Source organism: Pleurodeles waltl, chromosome 1_1 (genome assembly GCF_031143425.1).
Source record: "Pleurodeles waltl isolate 20211129_DDA chromosome 1_1, aPleWal1.hap1.20221129, whole genome shotgun sequence".
Classification (NCBI taxonomy): Eukaryota; Metazoa; Chordata; class Amphibia; order Caudata; family Salamandridae; genus Pleurodeles; species Pleurodeles waltl.
The window spans coordinates 983333378-983356988 of NC_090436.1; the positions used below are offsets into that span (position 1 = coordinate 983333378).

Consider the following 23611-nt stretch of genomic DNA (forward strand, 5'->3'; position numbering starts at 1 on the left):
GGGATTGCTTTGTGACCGCAAACGCGGTCGCAAAGCAATTCGCTGTTACCACCAGTGTCACACTGTTGGTAACCCATTCGCAAAAGGGAAGGGGTCCCATGCCCTTCCCCTTTGTGAATGTCCTTGAAAAAAAAAATCAGAGCAGGCAGTGGTCCTATGGATCACTGCCTGCTCTAAAAAGTTTTTACTGAAACATTTAATTTTTCATTTTGTAATGCATCTCGTTTTCCTTTAAGGAAAACGGGATGCATTAAAAAAAAACAAAAAAAAACTGCTTTATTTAAAACCAGTCACAGACATGGTGGTCTGCTGTCTCCAGCAGGCCACCATCCCTGTGAGTGCTGCGACTCGCAAAGGGGTCGCAAATTGCGACCTACCTCATTAATATTAATGAGGTGGGCCTTTGCGACCCCCTTGCGACTCGCAGATGGTGTCAGGGACACCATCCTGCATCCGGCATTGCAACAAGCACATTGCGAGTCGCTCAGACTCGCAATTTGCGAGTCGCAATGCTGGAATTTCATACATCTGGCCCTAAGTTCCTACCTAATCACACATAGAGGAAACGGTTCTATTAGTGGCATTTCCCAGTTAAAAAACATTCACAACGGCATATTTGCTAAGCTATCATATAACCGGTTTGATATTGACTGCACGTTCTAGCTTTATTACAAGAGTATGCTGTAGTCTGGGAATTGTAAGTTTGCTTTCAATATCTGTAGTCATAGCCTTAAGAATTAGGGCCCGCAAGGAGCGTTTTTTCTTTTTTAAATAGGGTCATGATATGAATGGTACAGCAGGTGCAGTGGCATCAGAGCCACAGTGTGTCAGAACCCTTCTAAACACAGACTACTGCAAAAAGTTACTACTAAACAGGCAGTCACAAGTGCAATTATCTTACAGTCATTAGGATCATAATTATAATGGTGCAGCAGGTGCAGTGACACCGGAGACCAAAAGCTCCAGGAACACCACTAAAAACAAATTACTACTAAATATTACTTCTAAACAGGCTGTCACAAGTGCAGTTATCTTGCAGGCATTAGGGCCATGATTTGAATGGTGCAGCAGGTACAGTGGCCCTGGGGCCAAAAGTTGTCATAGTTCCCCTAAACACCAAATATTGCTATATATGACTACTAAACAGGCAGTGGTATTAAAATAACTACACACGACTATACTCTAATACAGTGCCATATTAAATGAGGTACAAATCTCGAGTTTGGAACCCTGGTATATCAATTCAACATACATCACAACATAACCAACAATTAATGGTACATGACATTTAAAGCAAATATTATTATAACCTTTTTCTAATATTTATAATCCAATTAGTAAGAGAGAATGCAAAAGAAAAAACAAAGGCGAAACCTATTGGTGTTGCCAATACTTGTTTTTTTAAAATGATAGTTTCCCCCCACCCTGATAACAGAGGCAAGCCAGTTGTTATTTGCACTTTTTCGGTGATCTGGTTTCCTATTATACATGAACAACATTATTGTTAAATCAAACACAGGAGAAGCGTTTAGCAGAGCACATCCTGATGTCATGCATTGTGAGGTCCTCTTAAATACAATAATTGAGAAAATGGGAGAAAGTGAAATAGAATAATTGCCTAGTATCACACAGTTTGCTAAAGTGGGAAGCTGGGATTAATCACAGGTTAATTGGTTTCACATTGTCCAATACAGCCACTAGATGTGTATGCTTTGCTGCCCTCTTCACCCACCATACTGTCATAACCCCTTTCCAAAGCCTCCCACCCCCTTTGACTGCTATCCTGGTGGCATCAATGTGGCCCTCGGTCACACCAGAGACCAATCTGGTGGCCCCTGGGAAAATGTTTGAGTACCCATGATCTAGAGACATTTTGTGCTGGATCACTTGTGAGATGAGACTGCAACATAAGACATTATAAGCTATAGAGGCTCATTCTCCACTCTCCAGTCCGGTTGGCATTGGCAATGTGAGAAGGGACAATACTGCATATAATTACCATATTTTCAGTTTTATTTCTTGCCAAAATCTTCACTGGGTAGGCAAACTGCCCTGGCCAAAATCTTTCATTATTAGAGAGTAATATTTCATACTTCTCAAACATAGAGTTTCATTCATTTTGCCTGCTCTTTTTTTGAGTAGTTATGCTTTTTCACATAACGTTTCTCCTTCAGGAGACTGGTTTGAGTGAAAATGCCTTGTAAAAATACTAGTCTGATGTGGTTCTAAGACATTCCTCTGACGATCTACCACAGGTATCTCGTGATTTTTACAAATACCAGAAACACATTTGTCATCAATTCCACGCAATAATCACTTCTTTTTTGGACAATTATGTATTTTATTTAAAGGAGAAATCTTGCTATTTTACCCCCCACTTGTATTCTCCAAATATACATTTACCCCACTACTGTGGGTTTATTCACAAAACCTTCTGCACATGGAAGTGTAATTTACAGATTTGTAATCCCTCTGAAATCAGATTTGCAGAAATTTCCATGCAAAGTTTACACTTACTACTACAGAATGTATGTATATCCACAGGTTTATCAGCAGTCATAAGTGTGACTAATGAGAGAGGACTTGTTTGGAACTGAGTAAGCCGTTCATAGTTACCAGGCTTCTAACTTTAAACCTAAATAAAGCAGATAAAAGTGATGTAGCAAGCGTGAGGGAGTGTGCTCAAGGCCTCTATTTATAAGGGGAAAAGATAATAAGGGGCATATTTATACTCCAATTTCGCCGAATTTGTGTCATTTTTATTTTAAGCAAATGCGGCGCAAAACAAACTCCATATTTATATTTTGACGGTAGACATGTCGAATTTAAAAATATTGGAGTTTGCACCATTTTTTAGATGCATGAACCTACCTTGCGTAAATGAGATGCAAGGTAGGCATTCCCATCAAAAAAATGGTGCTACCCCATAGCCCAATATTTATCCCCCCATGGGTGCCCTCCTCAAGCCCCAGAAACTCCCCCACCCACACCAGAGGGACACCGGAGGATGGGGGACCCCATCCCAGGTGAGCATGGTAAGTATAGGTATTTTGTTTTAATTAAAGTGCCATCGGGGGCCTAACTTGGGGCCCCCTGCATGGCACAGGGTGCAATGGCCATGCCCAGGGGACACTGGTCCCCTGTGCTGGCCTTTGGGGTGGTGGGCATGACTCCTGTCTTTCTAAGACAGGAGTCATGTGGTATGGTTGGTTTTGCGTCAGAAAATGATGCTACGCTGATAAGAGGCATTTTGTTGCCTCTAACCAGCCTAAAGTCATTTTTTGGTGAAAAACCATCTTCTTCCATACTGCCACCCCCAGCTGGCTAACGTAATTTTTTCTATGTTAGCCCACCCTTTGCACCGGCTTGTGCCATTCCATAAATATGGCTCCTGGCTGGCACTCAGGAATGGCGCAAACCAGTGCTAAACTTTTTGATGCAAAACTGCTTTAGTGCAGTGTTGCATCAAAAAGTATAGATATGCCCCTAAATTTGAGCAGATTTTCTTTAAGTCTATGAATGTTTATTTTCTGCTCTTCAGGCAATCTGTAGGAGAAAATTCTGGATAACAGGCACACATATGAAAAACTTTAATCATAGCAGAACTCCTTGGAACATCTCTTGGACTGTTATGATGCGAGTAAAATGTATGATTGTCCACAAGATTATGGGCAAGTCTACCCTACAGGTATACATATTTTGTGTTTGCAACCGACTAAACAAAATTTACCTGAGGATTGCCTCGATTACATGAAAGAATCAATGGTCCTTGTGGTGGGGGAGGGAGGGTCGAGGTGCATTTATGGTTAATTGGCAGGTAAGTGACTTCTTAGACCTTTCACCACTACTACATCCGGGATCTCAAAGAGATCCTGAAGCAACTACAAATTGCTCCCTTCACACTCTGGCTTTCTAAGCCTCCTCTTCTCTCGGAAAATGCCCCCTTGTCTTTGTTACTATTAGGCAGAGTGTTTTATATCTAGGTTACATGACTGTTCACTCCTCACTGCTTCACTGGTTACCAGCTTTTCTGGTCCATACCTTTATATACCCTATGTTTAGGATGTGTTTTATTGTATCTTGCTCTCCACAATATTACATTACAAGGGGAACGAGCTAATGTTATTCTTCTTGGCTCTACAGTAAGGATTAACATCCTCATACCCTCATAATTCTGTTAATCACTTCATATAGGGTTATTTAGTGCAATACCTATCTTGCAGCTACTGGAGCCTACACATCTATGTTGTTAGGTCTTTTTATGTTGATTTTCTGTATTTAATCTCTCTAGAGAGAAAGATCCTGCTCATAAATGAAATTTCAGTTTGATGATCTCTTGCCATGCACTTACCCTTAAAATCTACGCATTGTTGTGACCTCAGTATAATTTCATTAAAGAGTCCCTTCTTTATATCTTTCTAACTCACACAGAGACAGCAAGCTTCAAGCTCTTTGTTCTTCTATATCCAATCCTGGCAAAGGGGTATTCAGAGCACATCCTCATTTAGGCCAAGAACTCTTCTTGGACTTCCTTATAATACAGAATGTCAGCTCCTGATATGTTTCGCTTTGCCCTTTTTTCAAAGCTGAGGATAGTATTCATAATTTGGATGCCAGATAGTATAGTAATACCATAATTGCACTTTTCAGGCCACGCCTGCTACTGGGGTCTGATTTAAATAAGTCCACATTATGGGCTATTATTGCATCAGGAAAATCCCATGGATCACATCTTACTACAAGTTTGAATGTTCTACACATCTAAAAGAGTGCCATTTACGTCTGTTTGATATTTCTAAGGAAAATGTGGGTCAATGTGCCTTGTGCAACACCACTCTTATTTGTGGATGCAGCATCACTTGCTGGTTTGGCCATGAAGTTTTCAACATGTTTGCCTAAAATTTGCACTGACTTCCTGTAGGAAAGTACCATCTTGCCTGGCATGTTACCCCCATATTTCACTGTATATATGTTGTTTTAGTGTATGTGTCACTGGGACCCTGCCAGCCAGGGCCCCAGTGCTCATAAGTGTGCCCTGTATGTGTTCCCTGTGTGATGACTAACTGTCTCACTGAGGCTCTGCTAACCAGAACCTCAGTGGTTATGCTCTCTCTGCTTTCTAAATTGTCACTAACAGGCTAGTGACCAATTTCACCAATTCACATTGGCATACTGGAACACCCTTATAATTCCCTAGTATATGGTACTGAGGTACCCAGGGTATTGGGGTTCCAGGAGATCCCTATAGGCTGCAGCATTTCTTTTGCCACCCATAGGGAGATCTGACAATTCTTACACAGGCCTGCCAGTGCAGCCTGAGTGAAATAACATCCACGTTATTTCACAGCCATTTACCACTGCACTTAAGTAACTTATAAGCCACCTATATGTCTAACCTTCACCTGGTGAAGGTTGGGTGCAAAGTTACTGAGTGTGTGGGCACCCTGGCACTAGCCAAGGTGCCCCCACATCGTTCAGGGCAAATTCCCCGGAATTTGTGAATGTGGTGACACCATTACAGGCGTGCACTGTACATAGGTCTCTACCTATGTACAGCGTCACAATGGTAACTCCGAACATGGCCATGTAATATGTCTAGGATCATGGAATTGTCCCCCCAATGCCATTTTGGCATTGGGGGGACAATTCCATGATCCCCCGGGTCTCTAGCACAGAACCTGGGTACTGCCAAACTGCCTTTCCCAGGGTTTCACTGCAGCTGCTGCTGCTGCCAACCCCTCAGACAGGTTTCTGCCCTCCTGGGGTCCAGCCAGGCCTTGCCCAGGAAGGCAGAACAAAGGACTTCCTCAGAGAGAGGGTGTTACACCCTCTCCCTTCGGAAATAGGTGTCAGGGCTGGGGAGGAGTAGCCTCCCCCAGCCTCTGGAAATGCTTTGATGGGCACAGATGGTGCCCATCTCTGCATAAGCCAGTCTACACCGGTTCAGGGATCCCCCAGCCCTGCTCTGGCGTGAAACTGGACAAAGGAAAGGGGAGTGACCACTCCCCTGACCTGCACCTCCCAGGGGAGGTGCCTAGAGCTCCTCCAGCGTGCCCCAGACCTCTGCCATCTTGGATTCAGAGGTGTGCTGGCACACTGGACTGCTCTGAGTGGCCAGGGCCAGCAGGTGATGTCAGAGACTCCTTCTGATAGGCTCTTACCTGTGTTACTACCCTATCCTCCTTCCTAGGTAGCCAAACCTCCTTTTCTGGCTATTTAGGGTCTCTGCTTTGGGGAATTCTTCAGATACTGAATGCACGAGCTCACCAGAGTTCCTCTGCACTTCTCTCTTCACCTTCTGCCAAAGGATCGACCGCTGACTGCTCAGAATGCCTGCAAAACCGCAACAAAGTAGCCAAGACGACTACTGCAACCTTGTATTGCTTCATCCTGCCGGCTTTCTAGCCTGTTTCCTGGTGGTGCATGTTCTGGTGGTAGCCTGCCTCCTTCCCCTTGCAACCGCAGGCAACAAAAGACTGCATCACCGGTCCTCTGGGTCCCCTCTCAGCACGACGAGCGTGGTCCCTGGAACTCAGCAACTCTGTCCAAGAGACTCCCACAGTCCAGTGACTCTTCAGTCCAAGTTTGGTGTAGGTAAGTCCTTTCCTTTCCCAAGCTAGATTGTATTACTGGGTACCGCGTGATTTGCAGCTGCTCCAGCTCCTGTGCACTCTTACAGGATTTCCTTTGTGCACAGCCAAGCCTGGGTCCCCGACACTCTAACCTGCAGTGCACAACCTTCTGAGTTGTCCTCTGGCGTTGTGGAACTCCCTTTTCTGACTTCAGGTGGACTCCGGTTCACTCCTCTTCCAAGTGCCTGTTCCGGTACTTCTGCGGGTGCTGCCTGCTTCTGTGAGGGCTCCCTGACTAGTTGGGCGCCCCCTCTGTCTCCTCATCCAAGTGGCGACATCCTGGTCCCTCCTGGGCCACAGCAGCATCCAAAAACCCTAACCGCGACCCTTGCAGCTAGCAAGGCTTGTTTGCAGTCTTTCTGCGTGGGAACACCTCTGCAAGCTTCTTCACGACGTGGGACATCCATCCTCCAAAGGGGAAGTTCCTAGTCCTCTTCGTTCTTACAGAATCCACAGCTTCTACCATCCGGTGGCAGCTTCTTTGCACCCTCAGCTGGCATTTCCTGGGCATCTGCCCTCTCTCGACATTGTCGCGACTCTTGGACGTGGTCCCCTTGTTTCACAGGTACTCAGGTCCGGAAATCCACTGTCGTTGCATTGCTGGTGTTGGTCTTCCTTGCAGAATTCCCCTATCACGACTTCTGCGCTCTCTGGGGAATATAGGTGCACTTTACACCTACTTTTCAGGGTCTTGGGGTGGGCTATTTTTCTAACCCTCACTGTTTTCTTACAGTCCCAACGACCCTCTACAAGCTCACATAGGTTTGGGGTCCATTCGTGGTTCGCATTCCACTTTTGGAGTATATGGTTTGTGTTGCCCCTATACCTATGTGCTCCTATTGCAATCTATTGTAACTTTACACTGCTTGCATTTCTTCCTTTTGCTATTACTGCATATTTTTGGTATTGTGTACATTTATCTTGTGTATATTTGGCATCCTCATACTGAGGGTACTCACTGAGATACTTTTGGCATATTGTCATAAAAAAAAAGTACCTTTATTTTTAGTATATCTGTGTATTGTGTTTTCTTATGATATTGTGTATATGACACCAGTGGTATAGTAGGAGCTTTGCATGTCTCCTAGTTCAGCCTAAGCTGCTCTGCTATTGCTACCTTCTATCAGCCTAAGCTGCTAGAAACACCTCTTCTACACTAATAAGGGATAACTGGACCTGGCACAGAGTGTAAGTACCCCTTGGTACCCACTACAAGCCAGGCCAGCCTCCTACACTTCCTTACTCTGTTAACCTCACTTACTGGTCTGCCAATAGCCAAAAGTCGGTTACATGAGTAAATTACAGATCACTTTATGATGGTTGTAGAACACCTATTTCCACGTTCTCTCCTTTTACACCCCCTACCGTTCACCATGCTAATCTTCTTTCATGTCCATCCACATCCTGTTTTATGAACGGAATTTGTGTAGAGGGCAGTGAAGCACAAAATGAGGTATGCCTGCTCATGCTTGTAAAGCAGAAATATCTGCACTTGAAGAATGTCGATCCTGTGTCTGTGCCCTGAAATCTGTGGAACTCGGTATCCATTGGGTAGCAGAGGCTCCTTGTGTCCTCCTACCATGTCTGCAAGTCTCTGAAGGACTTGCATGTCGTACAATACCACAATTCAGCTGAATGCTTGTCAAGCATTAGGTAGGTGTCACCCTGACGCTGTAAGCAACATGATCCTGGTCTGTATTTTCTTGTTTCTTGTTAGTGGTGTTATGGGCGGATACCATTGACATCAAAGCCCTTCACAATTGAGACACACTTATTTCCTGCTAGTTGGAGATGTCCCACTCTTGAGAGTCGTTTGTCACCACAAAGGAAGTAGAAACATCCACCGGGTAGGCGTATCAGAAGCTAGCACCCTTAGAATGTCTGATAAAATATTGATTTCAGAAATATTGTGCCAAAAATATTGAGGACCAATATATCGAGAAGGTAAGTGCAAATAGGTAAGTATACATTTACTAATCTTAATTCCAAATTTATGTGCATTGAAGATATGTATATCGTCAAGGTACGTATATGTGGAGTTAAGTATAGTAATACTTTACTTTTGCACAGAAACTTACATTCACAATATTTTTTGTCCTTGAAATTCTTGACCCAATGTTTTGTCAACACAGTATTTTCTCCTCGATAATATGTCCAAACACAAACGCTTGTATGTATTTTGGACCCATAATGTATTTTATATAATTTATCCTAAGATCTCCTCTTATGCTGAGATACTTTTCAAATTAAAACAGCTATTTTTAAAAATAGCACTACATTTCCTCATTTTAATAAAGCTGCATTGACCTCCACGTCACAACATGTCACAGTTGGGATCCGAGCCAGAAATGACACCCTGGCAGATTATGCTCACAATAAAACTAGATTACTTTATGCTTCCATTTCCTCACAAGAAATCCAAGCCCTACCAGAGTTGGATGACCAATAAGAAAATTTGGCAGTGCTTAAAAGGTTGTGAGAGGTCAGTATATGGGCTGTTTTTTTTTGATGTTTCTGGGCCTATTTTATGGTCTGCCGGGCCGTTTTTTTTACTGTTGAGTTTCCTAATTTAACTACAAACATTGCCTTCAGCAAGCATTCATGCATGCAGTCTCTCACACTTTGCAAAACACCCATGTAGCATGGGTGTAGCTTGTCTATACTAGTTCAAAACTGCTATTATTTACAAATGTGGGCCATTTTTAAACCATCTGATTCAATAATGGGGGGCACTTTTAATTTGGTGGTTGGGAATATTTTTTGTCCCAGTCAGTCCCTGACGCCCAGGAGGAGACAAGTGATTCCTTTTTTTAGCGCACCCAGTATGGACTGGTCTCTACATAGCTTCATGTGCAATGGCGCTGTCACACTAAAAAGCGGCAGACCAATACAATGTATGTCTTTAACAATAATATTAAATGAGAAACATAACATTACACGAATATGAAGGTATAGCAAGACAAACCTAACCTGGCAAACTGATCTCAGCTCTTCTGGTTCCTCGTAGCCAGCACAAATCATGGAGTCTTTCACTTGGAACCACCAATAATCAACTCTTTTACAGGTTGTGTATTCTATGACAGGCAAAGGCACTTGATTCAAAGCTTCAGCTACTTTTGGAGCAACAGAGTTCCCTGGATGGAAAATGAGAAGGAAGAAACATTGAATTTTACTTTGCATATTTTGAAAATTATTGAAATTAAAGGTTATTAATATACATGTAATAAACCTGTTTTAATTAAAAATTATCTATAGTTATGCAGAAGAGAACTTAACACTAGACCGAGACATAGCTGCCAAGATTTCAGTTTGCTTTTATGTCTATGTGACATTTCCATGTTTTCAGTGCACTTATGTGTGACATTTCAGTGCCTTTTGTGTGACACGTTGAGTGGAAGTTTATAGTGACAAGAACAATTGTTATATTCTTACAGCGAGATATCAACAGTTCCTCCTTTATGGAATTCAGTAGCCTGGGAACTGTTCTACAACAGCTGCAACATGCACTAAGCCCTTATGTAAAGCCAGTGACCCATCCCATTTCTAATATAACCCTGTTTTTTTGCCATATCTTCCTAGCGTACCTGTAGGCCTGATGCTAAAAGAAAATATTTCAAATCTAGAGGGATGATAGGTGAACGTCAAGGTCAGCAGCCATCGTTGACTCCCAGGGGATGGTGTGAGGTGGGGAAGGGGAGCAGGGAAGAGAAAGCAAGAGATGGTGAGTGTATGTGTGGTTTTTTTTTGTTGAGGGGGTCAAGTACGAATATCTGCATTCAAGACACTACTGGCAATCTGCAACATTTGACAGCTTTCTGGGACTCAGTCAGAATCCAGCATCTCTTTATGGTTGCATACCAGTACTCTTTCAGAATACTGGCCACTGCTGACAACAAATCATGGGTCTACTATTGGAAGCATGTGTAGATAATGCTACCATTTCAACTTTGGCATTGGAAGCAAATGAATAAATTGCCAACCTCAATTAGTAAACATCTTGTATGTAGAGATTTAAGAAAATAGTATGTTGATTTAAATTAGGGCTTGGGTGAGGGCTGGAAACACCTTAGTGCAAATCTTGGATCGGTACCTGCCTCATGTGATCTGAGCAATAAAGTGCTTTAAGACTTTCAGCAAGTGCATACAGTGTAGCTATTATTAGACCTAGGTAACTGCACAGTTCTAAAAAAACGGGACATGTCTCGAGCTCTTTTTTTTTTTTTTTTTAACAGACAATAATAACTATATAATGCACATATGTCATTTGTCAGCACTGAAAGTAATAGATGCTATTTTTGCTAAATTTATAGCATACAATTTGCCAACTTTGGAAGGGTGGAAGGATAAGCCTGCCTTGCTGGAATTGAAAGACACAACATCAGTAACACAGCAATTGTCAGTAGCTGTGTTCAGATCACTAAACCATACTGTCAGTGTTAACCCTTGTCATATGTTACTTTAGCGCAATAGACACCACCACAGTGACTCAATGCTACATTCCACACAACACAATCATCTGCTCATTGGAATCCCAGGTAACACGGTATGGCAGTTCGCTTTTTCCACCGTTACATGATTAACCAGGTAGAAGACTGACTTGGATATATAGAAAGTCACTTCTGGTGTCATCCTGGTTGAAGTTGTATGCTTCAAAATAGGAATAAAATGTACATTTAGAGCATGTCTGACTTGCATATTTTGTGAGGTCTCTATGTTGGATGTCAAGCAGAGGGTACCTTAAACATTGTAGGGCACAAAACTTCTCAGCTGCAGTAAATGTTTACATAACGGAAATTATTGCAAGGGCCAGGTGCCATCAGGGGCTGTATTGTGGATGGGTGCTCATACTCCGTGCAGAGACGAGGTCTGCTCTACGCATTTGAAGTGTCTATAGAACTCAGAATTACTCTGAATTAATGTACGAAGTGCAGACAGCATAAATCAGAAAAAGTGAGCAGAGATGATCGCTCTCTCTGTTCCTGGCTGTGAGCTCTGTAGTTCATATCAAGAAATGTTATTTCTTTGCACGCTTCAATAAACTTTATTGTTGTTAGTACCCTATCTGAATGAAAGTGAGTGTCCTTCTTTATGTGACAAAGGAAAATGCTTAGTTTGTGCAGGTGTTTGTGGGACTCGGCCCCAACACTTAGGGCCAGATGTAGCAAAGGTTTTTACCCATTCTGTGTCTATGGGAAAAAGTGTTTGTACATATGGCCCTTAGTTCTTCATACTGGCACATATTTATGTCTGCCACATGGTGGAGATGTCTGCTTATTTTTAAGCAGCGCACTTCTACGGAGTGTTTAGCAATTTAATATACATTAAAACGTATAATCAGTGGGCCACTGCCATTAATAAAGCTGTGGATGACCTGGAGTATTCTAAACTGTCACATTTGCAGGAGTGTGATGGTAAATAGGCAGCGTTATTACTGATATTTGGGAGCACTGGCAGGGACAGTGGGTGGTGTAAGCTGTGGTGGCCTCTTGCGAATTATCGTGGGTCCTGGGAGTTCTTTTTTTAAATAAACTAAGAACTGGTTTCCTTTTTTACAGCTCAGTCACATTTCAAAATGGAGGCACAATGCTTGCATATGTGCTGCTTTGGGTTGAGCGCACTAACACGCTTAACCTTCACCATTTCCAGAGGGGCAGGTAACTCGTGCCATCTGTTCAACAGAAATGATTAGGAGAACCTGCTTCTTCTTGAGGTCATATCAAATCACGAGGAGCTGTAAAGATCACAAAATGAAGTACATTTTGTGATGCAAAAGCGGTGCAAACTTACAATATATCATTGTATTTTGTAAGTATACGCAGCTTTTACGTCACAAAATGACGCAAATGTAGTGCATAAAAAGTATAAATAAGAGCCTTGGGGGCATAATTATACTCTGTTTGCACCAGATTTGAGTTATTTTTGTACGCATATCCAGTGCAAACGTAACTCCATATTTATATTTTGGCGCTAGACATGTCTAGCACCAAAATATTGGAATTAAAATCATTTTCTGCCTGCGGAAAACTACCTTGTGTCAACTGGATGCAAGGTAGGCATTCCGGGGCAAAAAATGACTCAAAGGCCCTAGCGCCTTATTTATCCTCTCGTGCAAAAATCATGCACGGGAGGAGGAGGGACTTAAATAATGGCACTAAGCCTCCTTAGCACCATTATTTAACGCCTGGGTCAGGGCAGGCGTTAGGGGACCTGTGGGCCTTTTTCCATGGTCAGAGACCATGGAAACAGCCAACAGGTGCCCTTCCCTGCTTCCAGGGACTCCCCACCCACCCACACCCACACCTGGAGGACACCTAAGGATGAGGGGACCCATTCCAGGTGAGTACAGGTAAGTTTAAAAAAAAAAAAATTGAGTGCCCTAGGGGGACCTAACTTGCCCCCCCCTACATGGCACTGTGCCCAGTGGCCTTACCCAGGGGACCTAAGTCCCCTGGGCATGGCCATTGGGCTGGGGGCAATGACTCCTGTCTTTATTAAGACGGGAGTCATGTCCATTGGGTTGTGCGTCAAAAAAATGATGCTTGTCAGGTTAGCGTCATTTTTTTTACTCTGACCTGACTAGCACCATTCTTTCCCGCACAACCTCCAGTCTTCCCTACGACTCCCCTACCCCGTTAGCGTCATGTATTTTGACACTAACTGGGCCTTAGTGCTGGATTGTGCCATTCCTTAAATATGGACCCCGGGCTGGCGTCCTGGAATGGTGCTAGCCGGCGCTATACTTTTTTACTTAAACTTGCGCTAACGCTGGTTTGCGTCAAAAAGTATAAATTTGGGCCTTGGTGCAGCCAAGCGTCGCCAAAATGCTCAGGCACAGAAACACATACAATTTAATTTTACAACAGGAGGCTACCCCTTGCACAATCAACATTTCATCAGAAATGTTATACAGTGAAATTCATGTTACATTTCAGAAATCTTTGCCCAAATGTCTTTTGTGCAAGTTACTGTGTATTGGCAAGTGAACTAATGTGTATTTGTAAGCTGTATTGTGTATTGGCAAGTGGATGGAAATATGACAACATGGCTATATAGCCTAATTGGATCACCTTCAGAACTCCTAATTAACACGCCCTCTGATGATGCAGTGCATGCATACCTGTTTCATCACCCCATCCTGTGGCATAGCAGCTGGTGTTATGCAAGACCTCGCCACTAGGCGGCAGGCAAGCGAAGTTGATGTAGTCGTTTCTTGTCACTTCTCCATCCAGCCTGACCAGAGCAATGTCATACTCCACGGTAGGTATCTCCGGGTACGCAAACTTCTCGTGCCGGTAAATGCCCTTGACTTTAAAACACTGCTGAGTGGGTTCCTGGAACGTGAGGTTGTGCTTTCCCAAGCACATCTGCCAGCGGTGCAACTCATCAGCGTAACTAAGAATGAAATCAGGGCAAACATTGCACAATTTAGACATTTAGTGATTTAATTATTTTTTCATTCGTAGAAATCACTAAATGATGTGAATATTAACAATGTGAGCAAAGAGTGAATTTTATATTAAGCATAGTGCTATTTTTCTTGCTTTTTGATGAGAGTTGACGTCCGAGAAGCGAAAAACTTTGCATTCTCTAAGGCTGTGTCTGGAAATATAAAGTATTCGATCGCTATCGCAATGCATACAGATAGTGGAAAGACAAAAAATAAATGCGCAGCACAGTCCTAGTGACTGTTTGCATAGCCAATCCTTTTGTAAAAATATGCTGCTGCTAAGCCATTTTGCGAATCACGTTTGACACGCACGAAAAAAGCAACGTCTGTGAGAAGTGCAAAAAAAACGGAGACATTTTTGCACGCGGACGACTCAGATAAACAAAAATTACAAACCATATAAAGTGTCTCACAGTGCATCAGAAAATGCAGCACTCGCTCTGGGGCAATATCATGCAACGGCTATGGAAGAACAAAGGCCAATTGCACCCATTTCCCTGCCCTTCGGCACTTTGGTATTCCAAAAGAAATGGCAGAGGTCTGCCTGGTCTCTTCTATAAGAAGGACAGTGTGTGCGGACATCTTGTGGCGGCATCATCTGGAGGTTGGGTTCCCTTATTTCACTGAATGCGTTGCTCTTGCAACTGAGGAACACGTTTTCCAGAGCCCAGGACGAATCTCCAAAGTGTGCACTGAAAAGGGGGAAATAGTGCACAAGCCATTTGCTTCTTAATGCATGGTGCACGACGAACGCATTCCCCTGGGGCACCCTTAAAGAGATTGCATGCATGTAAAGGACCATCCCTGCAGATGGGTGCAGTCAGCCGCTGCATCCACCTTTGGAGGGGTTCATGGCGCAGTGAAAGAAAGAGCATTGATTATGAATGTTTGCTCCATCTTTCAGTGTTGCGCTGGCCCTAGTGCAGCTGCTAGTTTGCACAGGCTGACCAGAATTTTAATGCCAAAAACTGGGACATTTCACAAAAATAGAAGAGGGACTACCATGTTACTTCAACCGATCGCACAGAATGACAGCGCTCATCAGCAAAATATTACAAAAAATACTCCAAAACTGCAATTTTTTAAAGCCAGTGCAATTCATGTTAATTAAATTGCTTTCTGATAACTTATGCTAAGTGTCTCTGCTAAGGAAAACAAAACCTCTTTCAAAATCAGGACATGAGCTAACTTTCCTGAAATCTGCTGGTGCAGCTGGTGCAAAACCAGGACTATCCTGGCAAATCCAGGATTCATGGTCACCCTATGCATGCACGGAGAACAGTAATTTCTCCTTTATGATCTGGTTCATGGTCTACTTCTGCTCCGGGAAGAGTGATGAAGGCATGCCTGCTACAAACAGAGACAATTAGTCATCTTAATGTAATATGGTCCCCTTGGCGACACTTGCTTAGAGGTTGCACAGATTGATTAAAGTCAGGGCCCGACTCAGGAATCAAAAAGCAGCCCTGGCAAACATTTTGAAACTAGCCCTGCTTCTTTCATCTCCTTGTGCGAGCTCTCTCTTTCTATACATTAATTCGCTGTCTGTCCTCTTTTCTCGCTCTTCTTCCTCTCTGATCACTTTCTCTCTAACTTCCCCTTCTTTTTCTCTGTGTCTTGAAGCCTCCGTGCCTGTTGCAGTTAACCTCGGGGAGCTAGGGAGAGTGATAGAGGCTCCATGAGTGGCCCTGGGCATTGAAGACTGGCCTCCAAGGGCTCCAGCCCACTGGGGAAATACTCAGTAGAACAAAAGGCCTTGTCCGGCTGTTGGACCTGGCCCTTTTTGCAGGGTCATCCCCAAACTTTTGCCTTCCTCCTCCTATTTTCCTGACCTCTTTATGTTGGATGTAGGACTCTGGGCACTTTATCACTGCTGATGGAGTGCTAAAGTCCACGTGCTCTCCCTTCTAACGTGGTATTGGCTTATTTAATTTACCTGTAAATCCCTTGTACAGTGGTATCCCTCATACCCAGGGCATGTAAATTAAATGATACTAGTGGGCCTGCAGCGCTGCATGCGCAACCCACTGAAGTAACCTTTCAAAACCTATCTCAGGTTTGCCACTGCAGAGACTGTGTGCACAGTTTGCTGCCACGTGGTCCTGGCATCTACATTTACTTGCCAGGACTGGAACTCCATTTTTACGACATATGTCACCCCTAAGGGTGCTGTGTAGGTAAAAGATAGGTCATCTGCCTTGTTGTGTGACATGTCCTAGCAGTGACAAACAGCTTACTTAATTTCTCACTACTGTGAGTGCTGCTCCTTTCATAGGATTGCATTGGAAATGCACTGACATATCTCTATGTGGTATCTTCTGATCTATGAGGAATAACATAGGCATGTTTAGTAGGTTTGGAATGGAGGTGCAAATTCATGCCTATGTGTGTAAGTGGAAGTTTTGTTACCATTGTAGAAGAACCACTTTTAGAAAGTGGGCATTTCTCTGTGCTTATAACTCTAGTGCTTTTGCAGCCTGACTCCAATCCATGTCTGGGGTAGAGTGACAGCTCCACTTGGTACATACTTTCCAGAGAGCCATCACACAGGAGAGGCTGGGTGTGACAGAGGCGGCATCTGCATACTGATAATCTTTCTGGACTGGGAAGGGAGAGTGTTGTTCACACCTTACATGTGAAAAGGCTGTGTCTTGCCCTCACACAATGGACTGATTACCACCTACTGATGTCTAGAGCCAGGACTGAGGCTGAAAGGGGGTGTTGTGCACTTCTAAAGTTCCTTTGAATTACAGCCTTAGATCAAACACCTTTGGAGTATAAGTACAAGGGGTGGTTGCCCATGTGTTTAGACAGACACTGAGTGACTGGACACTAGATGCTGCTAGAGGGATTTACCAGAAACCACTATGGGACTACTCTGCTGTTGTGCTGACCTGTGACCTGCTAGGTCACTAGAGAGACTGCCACTGCTTTTTTCTGGACCCTTGGGTTGGTCCGCTTGCCTGGGCCCTGCTGCCTTGTGCCTCCACAGGTGTCTCCAGGGGCTAGGTGTTATGTCCCTTGCTCCCCTGCATTGCTGTTGCTTTTTGTGCCCCTTGCCCATGTTGAGTGCATGGAGAGCACTCTATGGACAACAGTGCTTGAAGATGCGCACTAATACTTTTATTACAGCGCATGAAGAGTGCTTCATCTTTTCTTTTTGCTGCCCTGGGTGCAAGGAAGCACCCTTGCAATTGTGTTTGTGCCCCCCCTACCTGATGTAGGAGAGGCGCTGGGAGCCCTTGGATGCAGCACGGATGAGCGCGTACCCAGTAGTATGCCCTGGGCACAAGCCGTCACTTTATTTTATAGAATCACCGCCGTGGTCTGAGCCAAAAGGCCCGCCCTGCCAGGCTGCATTATGGTTGGAGGAGAGGTGTGGTCTCCAAGGACGCAGGAGAGGGCGCAGGAAGCCGTGCGTGCTGCTGTTCCTCGTCTGACGGGAGGTAAGCCTCGACAGAGGCCCTGTCCGGCTGAGGGTTGTTTGATTGACTAAGAGGAGGAGTGGTGTCATCTCCATTCAAGGTGTGCTGCCTCCCTTATTTTCTCCCCCTTGCTCCCACAACAGAAGTACCAGACGTCGCAGGGGCCTTGTTTGTGGAGGGTAAGCCCCTCTTTGTCTCTTTTTGAAGAAATGATATGGTTGACAGGACGGGAGGCAACCCTCAACGGAGGTCCTGTGCCTACCCAGCTGCCCAGGGGACCTACCAAAAACCCCCTAAAAATAAGTGCTGAGGAGCTGCAATCTCCATCTGTGAGGTGTCTTAGATGGAGGGGGCCTGGATTACCACATTTCATGCAAAAAAAGCACAGCTGCGCTGTGATCCTCTTGTAAGAGGGACCAGGGGGTGATTCCCGTTTTGTTCTCTATGCCCAGGATATGTTTTCATTTACCCTCAGAACTTTCCCTGCAGTTCAGGACCTGACGTACTGGGATATATTGTTCCTGCCTTGTTTGGTGACACACATATTCCCAGGGTCTAGATAATCTGTGCTAGGGAGGGTGGGAAATATTTTGTATGATTTATGCCATATGGGAATGCTTCATTCTATGTGGATTTATTATGGTGATAACAGTGACCTGACAACTGCTTGTTTGGCACAATGCTAGTAACCTATGTGATGATCTGACAACTGCTTGCTTAGCGGAGTACTGCTGATTTATGTCATTTTTGGTCTAATGCTTTATGCAATACAGTTTTTTCATATAACCTGTTGTGGAGTCTTCTTTGTGGTCTATTTATTGTGTCACTAGTGTGTGTGTTTGCAAACGCTTTACACATTGCCTCTGGGATAAGCCTGACTGCTCATGCCAAGCTACCAAGGAGGTGAGCTGGTGTTATCTTGGGTGTGTAGCTCCCTTGCCCTGACTAGAGTCAACCACTGATGTATGTCCTCCCCTTTCTTGAACCCAGGCACCAAGTCTGTGGGCATGCAGGGATTGTGCCTGACACTGCAGTCAAAATTGCTGCCACCGCTGGCCTCCACCTGCAGCGCTGGTGAGTCCAGAGCTTTCACACTGCATTCAAGGGCTTGTCTTTCCTGGCAAGGGCCCTTTCAGCCTCTGCCATCCCTTGCATCTGTGCAAAGTATAATGTATGCAGGGTAGGCATTCTCACAGGAAATGCCACGCACAACTGACACAGTGAAATTTACAACGTTTCACTGCATCATTCTGTGACTTCACTGCGTCAGAATTTTACTGCCTGCTCAGAGCAAGCATAAAACTGATGGTGGGCTTTTGTCTATGGGGTCTCCTTGCATTGCCGAAGAAGCTCCATTTTTTGACGCTGGTCCAGTAATTTGTGAGGTTAGCGCCAATAGATGAGTCAGAATTTCTGACACATCTGTGAAAACGTGCACCATGGAGCTGCGCCCCCTTGTCATCGTTAGGGGATCGTAAGACAGCGCAAGAAATCTAACACATTGGGGCCGATGCATCATATTCTTGTAACTGAGGCCCTCAGAACTGTTTTTATTGTACTTGCTTTGATGAACCCTACTGCAGTATTACCAAGCTTAGTTAATAACATTGGCCAATCATGGCACACAGCACACACCCAACACATACCCATTTGCTCATGGCCATTCAAATAATCTATTTAGCTGTGAACCTAGGTTTCCCTTCACACAACTTTAAAGTCTCTCTCCATGCAGGCTTATGGGGTTATCTCCATTTGTTTACATTTTATTTTATATTCAGTTAATATGCATTTTATTTAACACTAGATAGTAAACAAGAGGTTTGTTTATCCATGGCAACCCTTTTCCCCTCCCCGCTGATGCTGTTCAGCACTGGCAACAAACATGGCAAAGCCAACAGATCGGTTATAGCTTTTCAAAGGTGAGGCTTATTGGCTTTGCCAAAGCGTATTCATTTAGCTATAGCTTAGCATCACAGGTTAGAGCTGCAAAAGCCCAGCAATGAGGTGGCAATGTAGACAATCACTGGTCTGTTCTTTGGTGATCAGAAAGAGGCTGATAGCCAATGACGGAAAGCTTGAGCAGAGATAATAAGGTACTTTAGCATCTGCTACCACTGATGAGCAGGATACTTTTTGATAGAGTACCTGATGAAGCAGTGAGCGGCTGTAAGTACCCAGTTCTTGTGGATGAGAGTGCCGCCACAGGTGTGAAAGAATACTGTCTCGTTGCGGGAAGCTGGCCAGACCTAAAAACAGCAGAAAGGGATGGAATCAGAAGTTATTGATTGATTAATTAGAGACAACCTAAATGTGCATAAACTCAGGTTTTGAGGAAAATCAAACAGTGTCCACCAGTGGCAAGGATCTTTTGTCTGTGTTTTATTCAGGCACTACTCATATTGTTTGGCATGATTCTGATTTCTAGATATTTTGAATTGTTTCTACTGGGGTGCTACAACTATAACACTCAGAAAATAAATGTCACCCATGAGGTCTTCAAAATTAGTCATTTTACATCGATAAAAAATGGCCACAGGCTTTGGTGTTCGCCATTCGCACGTTTTCCAAATGTATACGATGCCACCTGTGATACGAGGTTTGTCCCACTCTCTCCGGGCAAGGGAAATGTACATCAGCCAAGCGCCAAGGCTGGCAGGCTCTAAAGTTGCCTCTCACCTTCATCTTGTTATCCTGCTAAATTATGACGGGTGCACTGGGGTTAAGTTTCTCTTTGGAGATCTCACGTTTAATGTAATAGGGCAGGGATTTATGTGTGTGGTGGTTCATTTAGCTTTAGCACATAGCACTGTGCAGTGCTTTAAATGGGCCGGTACTGTCCGGCACTTTTTTATTTTGGGAGGGAGAGTACCGCACTTCTAAAGAAAAACGTAATACTTTTATTTGGAGAGTACCCGCACCTCTCAAGAAAAACGTAATACTTTTAATTGGAGAGTACCGGCACTTCTCAGAAACAAGCAGGCACTCTTGTACAGAGTATCTGCACTTCTATTTTTTCCATTTCAAGCACTAGCACTATGCGAGCCAGTACCCCCTTCTTCTGGGCGATGCATGTGCTGAGCCTGCATTTTGAGCCCCAACTCAAGGAAGGATTCAGTTATGCCTGTCAGCGTGCGCCACAGGGAGGCCAGAAACAGAGGATGCTTTGGAAAGTTCTGCTGCCCGTAAAAGGTCAGAGACGAGCTTGCCAGCCCCCAGGGTCGGCTTTAGCGCGGTGCAAGCGGTGTTACTACACCGGGTGCTGACCTCAGGGGGGCGCTGTCTTTAGCAAAAATCTAGAAGCTTGCAGTTTAAAAGCACCTCCTGAAAAGTTTCTTGTGCATCCAGCCTTCAAGGAAGCAATTAAAATATCAATGTTCCTGCTAGGGAGATAGATGGGATTTTTGTCTGGTGGCAGCTTTGGCTCGACATAAAGTAGCACAGAGGTTTAATATGCCTGCGGCAAAGAACAAAATGATACATTATATGGCTAGCTGAGTGGATTAGCAAAGATGGTCTTTGTAAGCACTTTAAAACAAATGAATGTATGTGAAAGGGGGCTATGGAGAGATGAGGGGCACATCTGCTGGATGGGAGTGAGGGAATCCGAGGGGGGTGGGGCACCAAAAAAGGCTGTTGCACAGAACACCACCAGTGCTAAAGCCGGCCCTGCCAGCCCTTCTCCCCAACTCCTACCCCTCTTACTTGCCGCACCTCGCGATGGAGCAAGGATTTTTGGAGCCTTGCCCCCATACAAAATAACACTGCTGTTTGGGCACTGATATTGCCCCCCAGCAGCATGAACTTTTTGTTGAGGCCTTTTGTTGGCATATTGTGTCCTCTTGCAGCCAGCTGTAGTACAACAGCTGTCCTAGGTGGCCTCATTAGCCACTGTTTCTGCCTAGGGCAGGGCCACGGACTGAGCCATGGATGGGCAAAGGATCAATGAGGAACTTGCCTGTGCTGTGGAGGGACCCCAAGGAGGGGGTAAGGGCATAACGTTCCAGCGGAAGGGGGACAGAGCCTTTCTTCCAGGGGCGTAACTTTAGAGGGGTGTTACACCCCCTAATAAAGGAATTTTCTGATAAATAGTTGGGTACAAGTGCTTTCAGTCGGGTATGGTGAGGTGTCTGTTGGATTTCACTAGGAAGTTTTACATACACTCAGATAAAAATGCACGGACGCCATCTCCCTCTCTCTTTTGAAAGTTCTAAAAAATATTGGTAATTTTACCAAATGTTGTGTTTTCTCAATTAGTACCCCTACCAATCCACATTTCTACTCCCCCTTTCCACTGCCCCCTTAGGCCCCTCTAATGCACTGTGACTTGTCGTATAAAATTAGTGATCTGTAGTCAGACCCTGTCTCTGGAGTGATGACTGCAACTGAGAAGAACCCTGAAAGCCCAAATTAGGCCCACAGTCAGGATGCAAGTCACCATTACTCACATATACAAGAGCAATCATAGTACGTTTTTCAGCCAAGCAGTGGTGTGGCATTGCTGTATACACCGTGTGAAGTTTGGGCCCTCATTGAGGTACCTTTCCTTGTTAGAATACTGTGTTGCGTTGCAGCTGTCAGATTTATTTCATTTTCATCAGCAGTTCTACCAGGAATGCTTTACATACGTTCAGTTGCTTGGTACATACGAAAATAGTAGTGGCAGTGTATATGTACCAGCAGGTAAAACGGACAGGTGGATGAATAGGAGAATGAATACGTTGTGCTATATTCACCTTAAAGTCTTGAGTTTCTATGCCAGGTTGTGGTTGTCTGATGGCGCCATCAGCCTAAAGAGGATAGCTAAAGAGGGCAGATTTGTAATGATGGTGGAGTGTGTTTAGCAATCAATTGGGCATTCTAGTCAATGGTGCAAGAATACTGAGGAGAATATTTACTAAAACTTTTCACAAATGAAGTGATGCAAAGGGGCAGCGTCTTGGAAGGGCATTTACATGTCAGAGCAAAAGGTATATTGTCCTGAAAATGTGCCATTTCTCAGCGAAACATTACTTTGCACCACTTAGCACAAAGGAGGCATTACATGGGCAGATCACCAAAAATACCCATAGTTTTTGACTCAAAGCCTGACCTACTAAGATAGTCAGAGCGGGCTACCCGCCATAAAATAATTCCTCATTGAAGCTGCCACTAACATCTTTTTTATTTATTCAAACATATCATATGTTGCTCACATAGTAGAGCACACATCCAATTTGTGGAATGTATTTTTCTTATCTTCTGTTATTTTTCTGTTATTTTTCTTATCCTCTGTCTATTTTTTACTACGTGCTTTCTTCTCAGCGCTTCGATGTATTTTGAGTAGGAACGCGCTTTATAAATCTCGAATTACATTACATTACATTTCAGTTTGTTTAGGCACATGATTTTGTACTGATGCGTATAAATCCTATGCTAGACTTCACATATACCTCTGCACGATGGTACAAATGTTGTGTGCAGCACTAAGCAACCTGTTTGTGCACCAGGGAAGGAGCTGATAGAGACAGCAGGTAATTTGAACAAATATGGCTCTGCACTGCTGTTGGGACAGAATCGTTCTCTGCGTGATGACAGAAGTGTACCCCTGCTCTGAGTGCCAACTGTACTGTTGTCTGGATCCCTAATGCTGATGTTTTGTCATGGGTGAATACGGATCGTGTGCGTGCCATGAAAGAGGCCTGTCTCACGGACTGTGGTCTTGTTAGACTGGGAGGCAGGCCCAAAGCACCCCCCGCATAGTGGTGAAAGGCTCCCTTCTTCATCAGAAGCTGTGCAGCACAAGCACAAGTGGTAGCCGTATACTTTGTATAGGGTAAGCAGGGCCTCCTTTTCCTGTGTCACTAGAGGGAGGTTCACAGGCACACTCACCTTTTTTAAAAGTTCACTCTTGGCCTACATCAGGTAAGATGAGAAATGCTGCACAGTGCAGCAGTAGTGACCCTGCATTTGTTGTATGGTGTCTGGGAGGGGTACACTACAAGGATGGAGTAGTACTGTCCAGTGCCTATATGATTATTACACAGACTCAGTGAATGTATGCCTGAGAGGAATACATTGCATGAGAGATGTAGTTCTTTGCAGTGAGTGTGCAATAAAAGCATGTGCTA

At 44.2% G+C, this 23611-nt stretch overlaps 1 protein-coding gene across 1 annotated transcript in view; it reads right to left on the minus strand.

Annotated features, from left to right (window-relative positions):
- LOC138290716 (ovochymase-2-like) overlaps positions 1-23611 on the minus strand; it is a 559559-nt gene that overhangs the window by 263330 nt on the left and 272618 nt on the right. Inside the window, exons 13-15 of the mRNA XM_069230265.1 lie at positions 19650-19750; positions 13750-14024; positions 9603-9766 (exon numbers count right to left, since the gene is read on the minus strand). Coding sequence (XP_069086366.1) covers positions 9603-9766; positions 13750-14024; positions 19650-19750 — 540 coding nt within the window. The remainder of the gene's footprint in view (positions 1-9602; positions 9767-13749; positions 14025-19649; positions 19751-23611) is intronic.